The sequence below is a fragment of the Nerophis ophidion genome, linkage group LG15 (assembly GCF_033978795.1).
Source record: "Nerophis ophidion isolate RoL-2023_Sa linkage group LG15, RoL_Noph_v1.0, whole genome shotgun sequence".
NCBI classification, from domain to species: domain Eukaryota; kingdom Metazoa; phylum Chordata; class Actinopteri; order Syngnathiformes; family Syngnathidae; genus Nerophis; species Nerophis ophidion.
The window spans coordinates 6504496-6519884 of record NC_084625.1 but is presented as its reverse complement, the minus strand read 5'-3'; the positions used below and the strand labels follow the sequence as shown (position 1 = coordinate 6519884).

Here is a 15389-nt window from a genome sequence, read left to right as displayed (position 1 = left end):
AAGACTATGTCTCCCGGCTAGCCTGGGAACGCCTCGGGATCCCCCGGGAAGAGCTAGACGAAGTGGCTGGAGAGAGGGAAGTCTGGGCTTCCCTGCTTAGGCTGCTGCCCCCGCGACCCGACCTTGGATAAGCGGAAGATGATGGATGGATATTTGTTTCACTAATTAAAAGGACAGATCATTTTCAAGGCGTAGATGGTAGACAAAAAAGAAACTGGAGTTTGTTTAAGAAGGCAGTGACGGAAATGTAGAATTCGGACTCCCGTCCCGAACAAAATAGGAATGAGATGGAAGATAATGAAGCAGGTTTATTAAAGGGTAAGTGCACTTTTTTTTTAACTTTGACAATCATTATTTAAGACATCATGGATTTTTCTTTTTGCATTCTAAATATCAAATACATTTGATCAAAAGTCTGCTCATAATGGAGCCTATGGTTGCTTTTCAATTCTGCCTAATAAAGCCCCTTAATAACATCCAAACACCTCCATTAGGGTTTTATATACTTTATGTGGGTATTTATGTCATGTAGCAGGGGTCGGCAACCCGAGGCTCTTTGGTCACTGTAATTTGGCTCAGATGCATAATTGCCGACCCCCGCGATTATCCCGAGAGACTTCCGGAGTTTAATGCCTCTCCCAGAAATCACCCGGGGCCAACATTCTCATATTTTCACCTAGTCGATTATATTGAGGGCGTGCCCTGATATCAACACCTTTACAGTCCTCTTAAGCTTGTCGTCGCGCCCGCTTTTACACAATGTTATCTACGTGCCAGCCGGTCACATGTAGTAGGCAGCCTCTGCTAATACACAAAAGTTACTGCAAGGCATACTTGCTCAACAGCCATACAGGTTACACTGAGAGTTGTGATATAAACAACATTAACACTCTTACTAACATGCGTCACACTGTGAAACCACACCAAACAAGAATGACAAAGACATTTCGGGAGACCATCCGCATTGTAACACAACAGAACAAACACCCAGAATCCCATGCATCCCTAAGTATTCCAGGTTCCACCCCCCCAACCCAGCCCACCTCAACCGACGCACGAAGGGTATGGTGGGATTTTGTGCTAGCGGAGGTGTATAATGTAGCTCGGAAAAGTTAGGGATGCATGGGACTCTGGGTATTTTTTTCTGTTGTGTTACAGTGAGGTTGTTCTCCAGAAATGTGTTTGTCATTCTTGTTTTGTGTGGGTTCGCAGTGTGGCGCATATTTGTAACAGTGTTAAAGTTGTTTATATCACAACTCTCAGTGTAACCTGTATGGCTGTTGACCAAGTATGCGTTGCAGTCGTCTTAGTGTGTTTGTGGAAGCCACATATGACTCGTGGCCGGGCTGTGCCAGATATTTGTACATGTTGTAGAGGGCGGTAAAGGCAGCGCCTTCATAGCACGCCCGTATTAATGCTGTTAGGGCTAAAATCAGTAGACATTCGCCAGAATAGTTGGTCTGAAATTCGGGAGTTTTCCGGAAAGTTTGGGAGGGTTGGCAAGTGTGATGCCGTCAAGCGGCATTCATTTAAAACTCACGGGCCGCACTAACGTTACATTTTCATATTAAGGTGCGTGCCGCGAGTCTGAGACCCCTGGTTTATACATAGCACAAAGCAAAAAAAAAAACTCTGAATGCAGTGTTATTTCATTTTGAATTTCAAGAGTTTTGTGGCTCCCGTTGTTTTATTTTGTGAAACGGGTCAAAATGGGAGCAGTGGGCAGCAGCGGTGCCACGCCCGGGAATAATTTTTGGTGATTTAACCCCCAATTCCAACCCTTGATGCTGAGTGCCAAGCAGGGAGGCAATGGGTCTTAGGTATGACTCGGCCGGGGTTTGAACTCACAACTTACCGATCTCAGGGCGGACACTCTAACCCAGGGGTAGGGAACCTATGGCTCTAGAGCCAGATGTGGCTCTTTTGATGACTGCATCTTGCTCTCAGATAAATCTTAGCTTACATTGCTTAACACGATAAGTAATTAATAATTCCGCCGATAATCACAGTGTTAAAAATAACATTCAAATTATAAAACATTCTCATGCATTTTAATCCAACCATCCGTTTTCTATCGTGTTCAAGATGTCGCATTAATGGTAAGAAGTATTATATTTATTATTGGTTAACTTTAGAATAACAATGTTATTAAAAACAATAAGAGACTTATTATACTCTAAAAATGTTAGTCTGACTTAAAAATGCACATATTTAGTTGTATTCAGTGTTAAAAAATATGATATGGCTCTCACGGAAATACATTTTGAAATATTTGGCTTTAATGGCTCTCTCAGTCAAAAAGGTTCCTGACCCCTGCTCTAACCACTAGGCCAATAAATTACTAAATCAACTAAATTACTTTGATTTTTCAAATACTTTGGCTCTAAATGAGCCTCCTACAACTCACGGGAACACCTTAATCCGATCGTGTTCGTTTTTTTGAAAACTCTGACTAACACATCTGGATTATGCCATTGGAAACCAGGACCACGCATGTGCCAGTCTCAAAGCGCGGGATACAACCTGGAATTGACCAGGAATTGATTAAAGTGGACCCCGACTTAAACAAGTTGAAAAACTTATTCAAGTGTTACCATTTAGTGGTCAATTGTACGGAATATGTACTGTACTGTGCAATCTACTAATAAAAGTATCAATCAATCAATCAAGCAGAAGCCATTCAATAAAATCAGTAACAATTGTAATGGAGACTCTTTTATAAATAGTTTGTCTGCGTTAGTGCTTATAATAACAATATCACTACTATTTGGTTAAAGGCCTACTGAAATGAGATTTTCTTATTTAAACGGGGATAGCAGGTCCATTCTATGTGTCATACTTGATCATTTCGCGATATTGCCATATTTTTGCTGAAAGGATTTAGTAGAGAACATCCAGGATAAAGTTCGCTACTTTTGGTTGCTAATAAAAAAAAGCCTTGCCTGTACCGGAAGTAGCAGACCATGTGCGCGTGACGTCACGGGTTGTAGAGCTCCTCACATCTGAACATTGTTTACAATCATGCCCACCAGCAGCGAGAGCGATTCGTACCGAGAAAGCGACAATTTCCCCATTAATTTGAGCGAGGATGAAAGATTCGTGGATGATAGTGAGAGTGAAGGACTAGGGAAAAAAAAAAGACGGCAGTGGGAGCGATTCAGATGTTATTAAACACATTTAGTAGGATAATTCTGGAAAATCCCTTATCTGCTTATTGTGTTACTAGTTTTGTAGTGAGATTATACTGTCGTACCTGAAAGTCGGAGGGGTGTGGCCACGGGTGTTGTGACCGCCAGTGTCTCTGAGGGAAGCCACGGAGGAGGCAAGAGAGTCGCAGCTGCCTCTTTTTACACGAGGAACGACGTAAGCTTTGCTCATGTCTACTGAAGGAGACGACTTATTACCACAGTTTTCTCACCGAAACCTGCCAGTTGACATGTGGTTGGGAACCATGTTTGCTTGACCGCTCTGTTCCATAGTAAAGCTTCACCTTCGGGAATGTAAACAAGGAAACACCGGCTGTGTTTGTGTTGCTAAAGGCAGCTGCAATACACCGCTTCCCACCTACATTGTTCTTCTTTGACGTCTCCATTATTAATTGAACAAATTGCAAAAGATTCAACAACACAGATGTCCAGAATACTGTGGAATTATGCGATTAAAGCAGACTACTTATAGCTTGGATTGGGCTGGAAAAAAATGTCCGCTACAACCCGAGACGTCACGCGCACGCGTCATAATATTGACGTTTTTAACAGGATACTTCGCGCGAAATTTAAAATTGCAATTTAGTAAACTAAGAAGGCCGTATTGGCATGTGTTGCAATGTTAAAGGCCTACTGAAAGCCACTACTAGCGACCACGCAGTCTGATAGTTTATATATGGCTTTCAGTAGGCCTTTAATATTGCAACACATGCCAATACGGCCTTTTTAGTTTACTAAATTGCAATTTTAAATTTCCCGCGGCGTTTCTTGTTGAAAATGTCGCAGAATGACGACGCGTGCGCGTGACGTCACAGACTGTCAGGAAATATTAACGCAGCACCATTTGCGGCTAAAAGTCGTCTCTTTTCATCGCGCAATTAAACAGTATTCTGGATATCTGTGTTGCTGAATCTTTTGCAATTTGTTCAATGAACAATAGAGACATCAAAGAAGAAAGCTGTAGGTGGGAAGCGGTGTATTTGTTCAATTAATAATGGAGAAGTCAAAGTAGAAAGATGGAATTGGGAAGCTTTAGCCTTTAGCCACACAAACACACGGTGATTCCTTGTTTAAAATTCCCGGAGGTGAAGCTTTACTATGGATCAGAGCGGTCAAGCGAACATGGATCACGACTACATGACAACCGGCAGTTTTCGGTGAGAAAATTGTGGTAAAAAGTCGCCTCTTACCGGAGATCAGCTGAGCTTGCGCCGTCCATGCAGCTGATGTCGACTACCCTCAGAGACTGGCCTCAACACACCCGTGGACACACCCCTCCGACTATCAGGTACTATTTAATCTCACGTAAACACTAGCAACACAATAGAAAGATAAGGGATTTCCCAGAATTATCCTAGTAAATGTGTCTAAAAACATCTGAATCCGTCCCAATGCAATCGCCTTTTTTTTAATTTAACTTGATATTTTATTTTATTTTTCTAGTCCTTCGCTATCAATATCATCATCCACAAATCTTTCATCCTTGCTCAAATTAATGGGAAAATTGTCGTTTTCTCGGTCCGAATAGCTCTTGCTGCTGGAGGCTCCCATTAAAAACAATGTGAGGACGTGAGGAGCCCTCACCCTTGTGACGTCATCATTTGCTACTTCCGGTACAGGCAAGGCTTTTTTATCAGCACCAAAAGTTGCAAACTTTATCGTCGATGTTCTCTACTAAATCCATCCATCCATCCATTTCCTACCACTTATTCCCTTTTTGGGCTCACGGGGGGCGCTGGCGCCTACCTCAGATACAATCGGGCGGAAGGCGGCGTACACCCTGGACAAGTCGCCACCTCATCACAAGGCCAACACAGGTAGACAGACAACATTCACACACTAGGGACCATTTAGTTTTGCCAATCAACCTATCCCCAGGTGCATGTCTTTGGAAGTGGGAGGAAGCCGGAGTACCCGGAGGGAACCCACGCATTCACGGGGAGAACATGCAAACTCCACACAGAAAGGACCCAAGCCTGGATTTGAACCCAGGACTGCAGGACCTTCGTATTGTGACGCAGATGCACTAACCCCTCTGCCACCGTGAAGCCCTCTACTTAATCCTTTCAGCAAAAATATGGCAATATCGCAAAATGGTCAAGTATGACACATAGAATGGACCTGCTATCCCCGTTTAAATAAGAAATCTCATTTCAGTAGGCCTTTAAAATTTCATCATTGATATATAAACTATCAGACTGTGTGGTCACTAGTAGTGGCTTTCAGTAGGCCTTGAATATTCAAGTCAGGAAGTGAAAATGGAGTATTGTTGGCGCTTTTTCAATGGGTTTTTATCGGATTTTAAGGGCGGAAAAATAGAGTTACCAAAGGCTTTGCTGTAAACAAACTTTTATTTACAAGTTAGAATGCATAAAACAACTAAACATTTCCTTTTGGGGGGCTGGCAGAAAATAAATAAACCTCCTTTTTGAAGGGGGGCATGAAAATTATTTTGTCTCCAATAAAATTTAATGGAGCATGTTCCAAACAGCTCGTAAAATGCAGTGTTTCTTTAATAGTGGGGTCAACCACACCCCCTGCTCCCTCCCCCAAATGCTGTAATAGCATCTTTAGTGTGAGTATAAAAACTATATTGAAAAATACAGATGAAAGAAAAAAATCTTCAGGGGTGTCTTGAAAAACATTCCATCCGTTGGGGGGGCCTGACAGAAAATAATTGGGAAGCGCTGCGTTAAAGCAAAGTTAGCTTCTAGTTAATGTTTGCTCCACTTTATCATCACGCTGGCTGCTGAAACTTTATCATTTCAAGGGTCCACCAACCAACTGTTTACACACTCACACACACACACATGAATGGTGTTTTAAACACACTGGCGGGCTTTAGCTGCTGTCAAGTGTTGGTGTAAACACACACTGAAAGTTGAAGTACTAACAAAAAAATGCGTAGATTTCTTGCAAGAATCAATTCATGTGATAGAATAACAATGTAACATCTGCTGCGTCTCCAAAGTGACTTTTTATTGTGAAACTTGGAAGAACACACACACACACACACACACACGTGAACTTTAGTCCACAAAGCTGCGTTTATCAAAGTGAACTTTTGACTGTAGCGGGCGTCTATGTCTTTCTGGCCGGGAGGTGAAAACGTCACTTTCCAAATATTTATTTCCTCCCGTCGCCGACAGGCTGATGGAAGGTTTCCTCACTGCCACTTCGCCTGGGAGATGAAGCGTGCCAGCGACGATTGTCACGCTCGCCTGCAGAGGTTCACAGCGCCGCCCTCAGGTGCATCTCGCCGTCACCTGTGAGAGCCAAATACAAACCCCGTTTCCATATGAGTTGGGAAATTGTGTTAGATGTAAATATAAACAGAATACAATGATTTGCAAATCATTTTCAACCCATATTCAGTTGAATATGCTACAAAGACAAGATACTTGATGTTCAAACTCATAAACTTTGTTTTTTTTTGCAAATAATCATTAACTTAGAATTTCATGGCTGCAACATGTGCCAAAGTAGTTGGGAAAGGGCATGTTCACCACTGTGTTACATCACCTTTTCTTTTAACAACACTCAATAAACATTTGGGAAGTGAGGAAACTAATTGTTGAAGCTTTGAAAGTTGAAGTCTCTCCCATTCTTGTTTCATGTAGAGCTTCAGTCGTTCAACAGTCCGGGGTCTCCGCTGTCGTATTTTATGCTTCATAATGCGCCACACATTTTCCATGGGAGACAGGTCTGGACTGCAGGCGGGCCAGGAAAGTACCCACACTCTTTTTTTTTTTTTTTTTGAGGCTCCGCTGTTGTAACATGTGTCTTGGCATTGTCTTGCTGAAATAAGCAGGGGCGTCCATGATAACGTTGCTTGGATGACAACATATGTTGTTCCAAAACCTGTATGGACCATTCAGCATTAATGGTGCCTTCACAGATGTGTAAGTTACCCATGCCTTGGGCACTAATACACCCCCATTCCATCACAGATGCTGGCTTTTGAACTTTGTGCCTATAACAATCCGGATGGTTATTTTCCTCTTTTTTCAGGAGGACACCACGTCCACAGTTTCCAAATATAATTTGAAATGTGGGCTCGTCAGACCACAGAACACTTTTTCACTTTGTATCAGTCCATCTTAGATGAGCTCGGGCCCAGCGAAGCCAGTGGTGTTTCTGGGTGTTGTTGATAAATGGGTTTCGCTTTGCATAGTAGAGTTTTAACTTGCACTTACAGATGTAGCGACCAACTATAGTTACTGACAGTTGTTTTATGAAGTGTTCCTAAGCCCATGTGGTGATATCCTCTACACACTGATGTCGGTTTTTGATGCAGTACCGCCTGAGGGATCAAAGGTCCGTAATATCATCGCGTACATGCAGTGATTTCTCGAGATTCTCTCTACCTTTTGATGATGGATGGTAAAATCCCTAAATTCCTTGCAATAGCTCGTTGAGAAATGTTCTAAAACGGTTTGACAATTTGCTTACAAAGTGGTGATCCTCGCCCCATCCTTGTTTGTGAATTACTTAGCATTTCATGGAAGCTGCTTTTATACCCAATCATGGCACCAACCTGTTCCCAATTAGCCTGCACACCTGTGGGATGTTCCAAATAAGCGTTTGATGAGCATTCCTCAACATTATCAGTATTTATTGCCACCTCTCCCAACTTCTTTGGCACGTGTTGCAGCCATGAAATTCTAAGTTAATTATTATTTGCAAAACAAAAATAAAGTTTATGAGTTTGAACATCAAATATGTTGTCTTTGTAGCATATTCAACTGAATATGGGTTGAAAATGATTTGCAAATCATTGTATTCTGTTTATATTTACATCTAACCAAGTTCCCAACTCAAATGGAAACGGGGTTTGTAATACCAATAATTATAATAACAATAATGATTGTCCTCTGATGCTACAGGATGTGACGGCGAGTGGGACAACGTTTCGTGTTGGGACAGCGCGGCGGTGGGCGAAGTGGTGACCCTCCCCTGCCCGTCGCCTCTCCTGCACTTGTTTGGAAAGAACGGCAAGTCTTAACACACACACAAGTGTTCCTTGGTTATCTTCGAGCTAGCTAGCTGCGGCTAGCAGCTCGTCATTAAGTGTTGGCGTCCTGACTGCAAAATTGCTTCACGGTGCAGCCGGAACATAGCCACTGTTGCCCCATTTTGTTATGTTACATCCTTATTTCAAAATGGAATAAATTCATGTTTGTCCTTAAAAATCTACACACAATACCCATAAGGACAATGTGAACATTTTTTTTTAATTTTCTTTAGCAAATGTATCAAAACAAAAAAAATGCATGTACCGTATTTTCCGCACTATAAGGCGCACCTAAAAACCTCAAATTTTCTCAAAAGCTGACAGTTCGCATTTTAGTCCGGTGCGCCTTATATATGGACCAATATTGAGCCGCAACAGGTCTCGCAACTACGGTAAGCAGCCGCCGACCTTATTTTCCCCCATAGAAGAAGTGCGCTTCTTCTTCTACGGTAAGCAGCCACCGACCTTATTTTCCCCTGTAGAAGAAGAAGCACAGTCTCGCTGCTGCTCTATTCTTGTGTTCTACAATAAAGTTCGCAACTTTTGGTCGCTAATAAAAAAGCCTTGCCTGTACCGGAAGAAGCAGACGATGTGCGCGTGACATCACGGGTTGTAGGGCTCCTCACATCCTCTCATTGCTTATAATCATGGCCACCAGCAGCGCGAGCGATTCTGACCGAGAAAGCGACGATTTCTCCATTAATTTGAGCAAGGACTAAAGATTTGTGGATGAGGAAAGTTAGAGAGAAGTATTAGAAAGAAAGAAAAAAAGGCGAGTGCAGTGGGAGCGATTCAGATGTTATTAGACACATTTAATAGGATAATTCTGGAAAATCTGTTATTTGCTTATTGTGTTAATAGTGTTTTATTGAGATTATAAAGTCATACCTGAAAGTCGGAGGGGTGCGGTGACCGCCAGTGTCTCTGAGAGAATTAAGCCAATGGAGGAGCCAAGATGACAGCTGCTGCAGGACGACGCTAACTCCGCACAAGTCTCAGGTAAGAGCCGACTTAATATCACAATTTTCTCATCCAAAAACTTGCTGATTGGCGTGGTAGAGAAACATGTTTGCTAAAGCTTCACAACAAACACGGAATACACTAACGGTGTTTCGGTTGCTAAAGGCAGCTGCAATCCACCGCTTTCCACCAACAGCATTCTTCTTTATAGTCTCCATTATTAATTGAACAAATTGCAAAAGGTTCAGCAACACAGATGTCCAAATGACTGTGTAATTATGCGATGAAAAGAGGCGACTTTTAGCCGTGTGTGGTGCTGGGCTAAAAATGTCTGCTCAACCAATAACGTCACACGCTACCCGTCATCATACCGTGACGTTTTAGCATGATACTTCCGCACGAAATTAAAAATTGCAATTTAGTAAACTAAAAAGGCCGTACTGGCATGTGTTGCAATGTTAATATTTCATCATTGATATATAAACTATCAGACTGTGTGGTCACTAGTAGTGGCTTTCAGTAGGCCTTTAATATTAATGATTATTTGCAAAAGTAAAACAAAGTTTATGAGTTTGAACATCAAATATGTTGCCTTTGTAGCATATTCAACTGAATATGGGTTGAAAAGGATTTGCAAATCATTGTATTCTGTTTATATTTACATCTAACACAATTTCCCAACTCATATGGAAACGGGGTTTGTACACACAAGACCCCATAATGACAATGAACATTTGTTTTTTCTTTAGCAAATGTATAAAAACAAAAAAAATACATGTACATCAATATTAAATGCTGTTTCTCAATACTTTATTGATGCACCTTTGGCAGCAATTACAGCCTCAAGTGTTTTTGAATGCGATGCCACAAGCTTGGCACACCTGTCGTTATTTTAACATGCCTCAGAACAGCAGCTTGGAATCTGGGACATGCTCTCCTGGAGAGAGACTATGAGGAGGTTGAGGTAGGGGGCTCCAGGGGGTGTATATTGTAGCGTCCCGGAAGAGTTAGTGCTGCAAGGCATTCTGGGTATTTGTTCTGTTGTGTTTATGTTGTGTTACGGTGCGGATGTTCTCCCGAAATGTGTTTTGTCATTCTTGTTTGGAGTGGGTTGACAGTGTGGCGTATATTTGTAACAGTGTTAAAGTTGTTTATACGGCCACCCTCAGTGTGACCTGTATGGCTGTTGTACAAGTATGCCTTGCATTCACTTGTGTGTGTGAAAAGTAGCTAATATTATGTGGCTGGGCCGGCACGCAAAGGAAGTGTTTTTAAGGTTTATTGGCCTTCTGTACTTCTCCCTACGTCTGTGTACACAGCAGCGTTTTGAAAAGTCATAAAATTAACTTTTTGAAACAGATACTGATAATTATGAAACCGATACCGATAATATACGATATTACATTTTAAAGCATTTATCGGCCGATAATATCGGACATCCCTAATAATAGTGCTTCTAGAGTGCGAAAAGAGTTAGTTAGCATTAAATTCACACACAAAATGGCCACAGTATGGATTTTAAAAGAGCTTTTAAATTGTCCAAATTTCAGTATCAAGGCACATCTTTGAACAACACATTTGACTAAAACCGGTGTTGTAGGTCGTCTCAGCCCGAGTGGGGCACGGCCAGCTTGAGGCCGCAGTCCGGGAATAAATCAAGTTGTGTACAAAAGCACGTTCAGCGAGCACGCTCTGCCAACGCTGAGACTTCCGATAAAGCACAAGCAGCGGCCAGATGTAAATATTTGCCTAGCTTGATGCTAGCCAGCTAGCTCACCTCGGACAGAAAAAGAAGTGTCACTCTTGACTCCGTTGCTCTAAAGCAGTCATTTTCAACCACTGTGCCGCGGCACACTTTTGTGCCGTGAGATATTGTCTGGTGTGCCATAGGGCTGGGCGATATGGCCTTTTTTTAATATCTCCATATTTTTAGGCCCTGTCACGATACACCATATATATCTCCATATTTTGCCTTAGCCTTGAATGAACACTTGATGCATATAATCACAGCAGTATGAGGATTCTATGTGTCTACATTAAAACATTCTTCTTCATACTGCATTCATATATGCTACTTTTAAACTTTCATGCAGGGAAATCACAACTAAGTCAATTGACCAAAAGTGTATTTATTAAAGTTATTAAGCAGTGGCACAATCATTCATGTCATTTCCAAACAGAAAGTGCAAGATTGTCAGAGACGTTTTAAAACAAGCTATGAGTGCACTTTTGTGCATGATGTCACTAGTGAGTGAATTGTGAATTATATTTATATAGCGCTTTTCTCGAGTGACTCAAAGCGCTTTACATAGTGAAACCCAATATCTAAGTTACATTTAAACCAGTGTGGGTGGCACTGGGAGCAGGTGGGTAAAGTGTCTTGCCCAAGGACACAACGGCAGTGACTAGGATGGTGGAAGCGGGAATCGAACCTGCAACCCTCAAGTTGCTGGCACGGCCACTCCACCAACTGAGCTATGCCGCCCACTAAGATGACATATCAAAACAACACTAAATTAAAGTGCACTTTTTGTACAGAATGCCACTACAGTAGTTTAAAACAAATAAAGTGCACTTTTGTGCATGATGTCACACAAGATATTTCAATAACTGTAAATAAAAATGAGCTGCATAATAGGAAATCAAATAGTATATGTCCTTCGCTATGTGGTGGGTTCCTGTGGACGTTATCTTCTTCTGTTGTTGACTATTTTTTTAAACGGTGTTGATGTGAAAATGGTTGCCTCTGCATTTTGTTGGTGTGGCACCGAACGGAGATGTTGACATGCAGAGTTTCAAACACTCTTCCTTCTCTAGCAGGTGACTTTTCAAATGATGCTACATATCAGCAGTAATGCTACTTTTTGTAGCAACGCTTTTGCCCCACACTTGACAAATTACGCTTGTCTGTTCGACATCTTCCCGCTTGAAGCCAAACCACCGCCAGATGATGGACCCCCTGCTGTTTTTCTTGGGAATTAATTTTTCCTTCATTTGTTACCAGATTGGCACCTTCTTTCTGTCGTATTACCACTCGCACCACAGCTAACGTTAGCCATGCCGCTACTCTCTGCTCCGCGAGGGCGTATACGTATGTGACGTATGTAAGAAGGTGCGCTTGTTTTACATCACTGTGAGAAGGAGAGACAAGAAAGAGTGGGAAACGCTTGTAATGTAATACTCCAATATCATGATATAGTCATTTTTTATATCGCACAGAGACAAACCCGCGATATATCGATGTATTGCCCAGCCCTAGTGCGCCGTGGGAAATTATGCAACTAATTGGTCCAAAAAATATTTTTTGCAAATCAATAATTATAATAATGTGCCGTTGTCTAGTGCCTGTGCTGTGTAGAACTTGGCAGAGTAATCTTGTAACACTTCATATCAGTAGCTGGCAGCAGGTAGTTCATTGCTTTGTAGAAGTCGGAACGTGTCGAGGATGGTTTGTTGTGATACCAATATGCAGGGCACAGCAGGAGACAGTGTGCAGGTAAAAAAGGATGTAACACTTAAACCAAAAATTAACAAAAGGCAAGTCCCACTAGGAGAAGGCACGGAAGCGTAGGGATGGCTATGTAAAACAAAAGTAAAACTGAACTGGCTACAAAGTCAAAAAAAACTGAAAACTGGACGACAGCAAAAACTTACAGCGTGTGGAGCAAAGACGGCGTCCACAAAGCACATCCGTACATGACATGACAATCAACAATGTCCCCACAAAGAAGGACAGCGTACACACAACTTAAATAGTCTTGATTGCGAAAACAAAGCAGGTGCGGGCAAGAGCACTCAAAGGAAGGCGTGAAGCAGGAGAACACCAACAAAATAGGAAGGGTCACCAAAATAACAGCGCAAGACAGGAACTAAAACATGACACACAGGAAACTTAAAGTCCTACTAAAACGCACTACTAGTGACCACGCAGTCTGATAGTTTATATATCAATGATGAAATATTAACATTGCAACACATGCCAATATGGCCGCTTTAGTTTACTAAATTGCAATTTTAAATTTGCCGCGAAGTGTCGTGTTGAAAACGTCGCGGTATGATGACGCGTGCGTTTGACGTCTCGGGTTGTAGCGGACATTATTTTCCAGCCCGATCCAAACTATAAGTCTGCTTTAATTGCATAATTACACAGTATTCTGGACATCTGTGTTGCTGAATCTTTTGCAGTTTGTTCAATTAATAATGGAGAAGTCAAAGTAGAAAGATGGAGGTGAGAAGCTTTTAGCCTTTAGCCACACAAACACACAGTGTTTCCTTGTTTAAAATTCCGGGAGGTGAAGTTTTACTATGAATCAGAGCGGTCAAGCGAACATGGATCCCGACTACATGTCAACCGGCAGTTTTCGGTGGGAAAATTGTGGTAATAAGTCTGCTCTTACCGGAGATCAGCGGAGCTTCTGTCCTGCTGTAGCTTCGTGACTTAATACAGAGACTCTGGCGTCAACACATCCATGGCCACACCCCTCCCACTTTAAGGTACTATTTAACTCACTAAAACACTAGCAACACAATAAGCAGATAAGGGATTTCACAGAATTATCCTAGTAAATGTGTCTAATAACATCTGAATCACTCTCACTGCCCTCTCCTTTTTTTCTTGTCTTCACTCTGAATTTCCTCATCCATGAATCTTTCATCCTCGCTCAAATTATTGGGGAAATTGTCGCTTTCTCAGTCCGAATAGCTTTAGCTGCTGGTGGCTATGATTGTAAACAATGTTCAGATGTGAGGAGCTCCACAACCCGTGACGTCACGCGCACATCGTCTGCTACTTCCGGTACAGGCAAGGCTTTTTTATTAGCGACCAAAAGTTGCGAACTTTATCGTGGATGTTCTCTAATAAATAATTTCAGCAAAAATATGGCAATATTGCGAAATGATCAAGTACGACACATAGAATGGACCTGCTATCCCCGTTTAAATAAGACAATCTCATTTCAGTAGGCCTTTAACAAACTCAAAATAAGGCACGACAACCTGGTGGAGTTTGATTTTTTAACCTTTTTTTTAATGAAAAAAATATGCCTTGGCTCAAACTTTGACCCCCCTCCCCCGCAGGGAACCTGAGCAGGAAGTGCACACAAGAAGGTTGGTCGGACGTCTACCCCGTCATCGCCGTGGCCTGCTCGTCCAACACCACGGAGGGCCAACCTGACCAGGTGAGCTGGTTTGTTGCCATGACGACCCCGCGCCACGTTTAAACCGCACTTATGATGAGTTGGACATTTTTGATGCTCGCCTCGATTCCAACATGGCCTGTATGGCTGTGAAGGACGGCCACCTGAGTAAACAGCGTGACGCTAATGTAGGTCGGAGGTTTCTCTGATGTCAACAAATACATTCTTACGCCATGTTGGATCACATGATGAATTGACACACACACACACACACACACACACAGCTGGCATGTGAGCTTCCCAAGATCTATCAGGTGTGTGTGTGTGTGTGTGTGTGTGTGAGATTCCAGCTTCTGTTTGCTTCCTGCTGTGAGGATTTCCATCTGGAAAGTGTTTAGTTGGGGCCAAGCGCCCACTGGCTCTGCTTTAAGGTGCAGAGTGAGACGCCGACCACCATCTTTGTGCCAGGCGCTGGTCACATGATCGCAGTTAAACAGGCAGCGTCATAACGAGACAACATGAAGATCAATTTCAGTCCCGAACATCCTCAAGTGCATCACTCCAGATGACATAGTTGTGTGTGTGAGTGTGTGTGTGTGTGTGTGTGATAGAGATTTTTGTGCGTGTGCGGTATTGCACAAGCCAGAACTAAACAAGCAGAAAAAGACAAAATGTCTCCAAAAATGGACATCTTTAACTAAAGTGGCTCATAAAAGTACAACAGCTGTGTTAGTGGATGAGGAGGCGGAGTTAAACAATTTTAAGTGTGTGTGTTTGAGGTCAGGACAGAACGTCTGACTTTGTGCACTCATTAAATATAAAAAGGAATCTTTTTTTTTTCGGACTAACTTTATAAACTCTAAAAAACACAATTATAGGACTTGTGTATTTTTTACTGTTTGAATATTGTCCTATTTGTTTTTAAATATTTTACCATTTAAAGTTTATTCGTTTGGATTTTTTTTTGTGTGCATTTTTTTTTTTTTTTACTAATATGTAAACCAAAGACATCAAAATTATGGGACTTTTATGTACTTTTTTACAGTTTAAATATTGTCATTTATTAAAATATTT

The 15389-nt window shown here is 41.9% G+C and overlaps 1 protein-coding gene across 2 annotated transcripts in view; it reads left to right on the top strand.

Moving 5' to 3' along the window:
- Window positions 1–15389, top strand: part of LOC133569149 (vasoactive intestinal polypeptide receptor 2-like) — a 44012-nt gene that overhangs the window by 11270 nt on the left and 17353 nt on the right. Inside the window, exons 1-4 of one of the 2 annotated variants that reach the window (XM_061921327.1) lie at window positions 194–318; window positions 6356–6455; window positions 8093–8200; window positions 14257–14357. In XM_061921327.1, coding sequence (XP_061777311.1) covers window positions 6395–6455; window positions 8093–8200; window positions 14257–14357 — 270 coding nt within the window. In that variant the 5' untranslated portion in view covers window positions 194–318; window positions 6356–6394. Of the gene's footprint in view, window positions 1–193; window positions 319–6355; window positions 6456–8092; window positions 8201–14256; window positions 14358–15389 lie in introns of those variants that run through there. The other variant, XM_061921326.1, reaches the window with a different exon arrangement.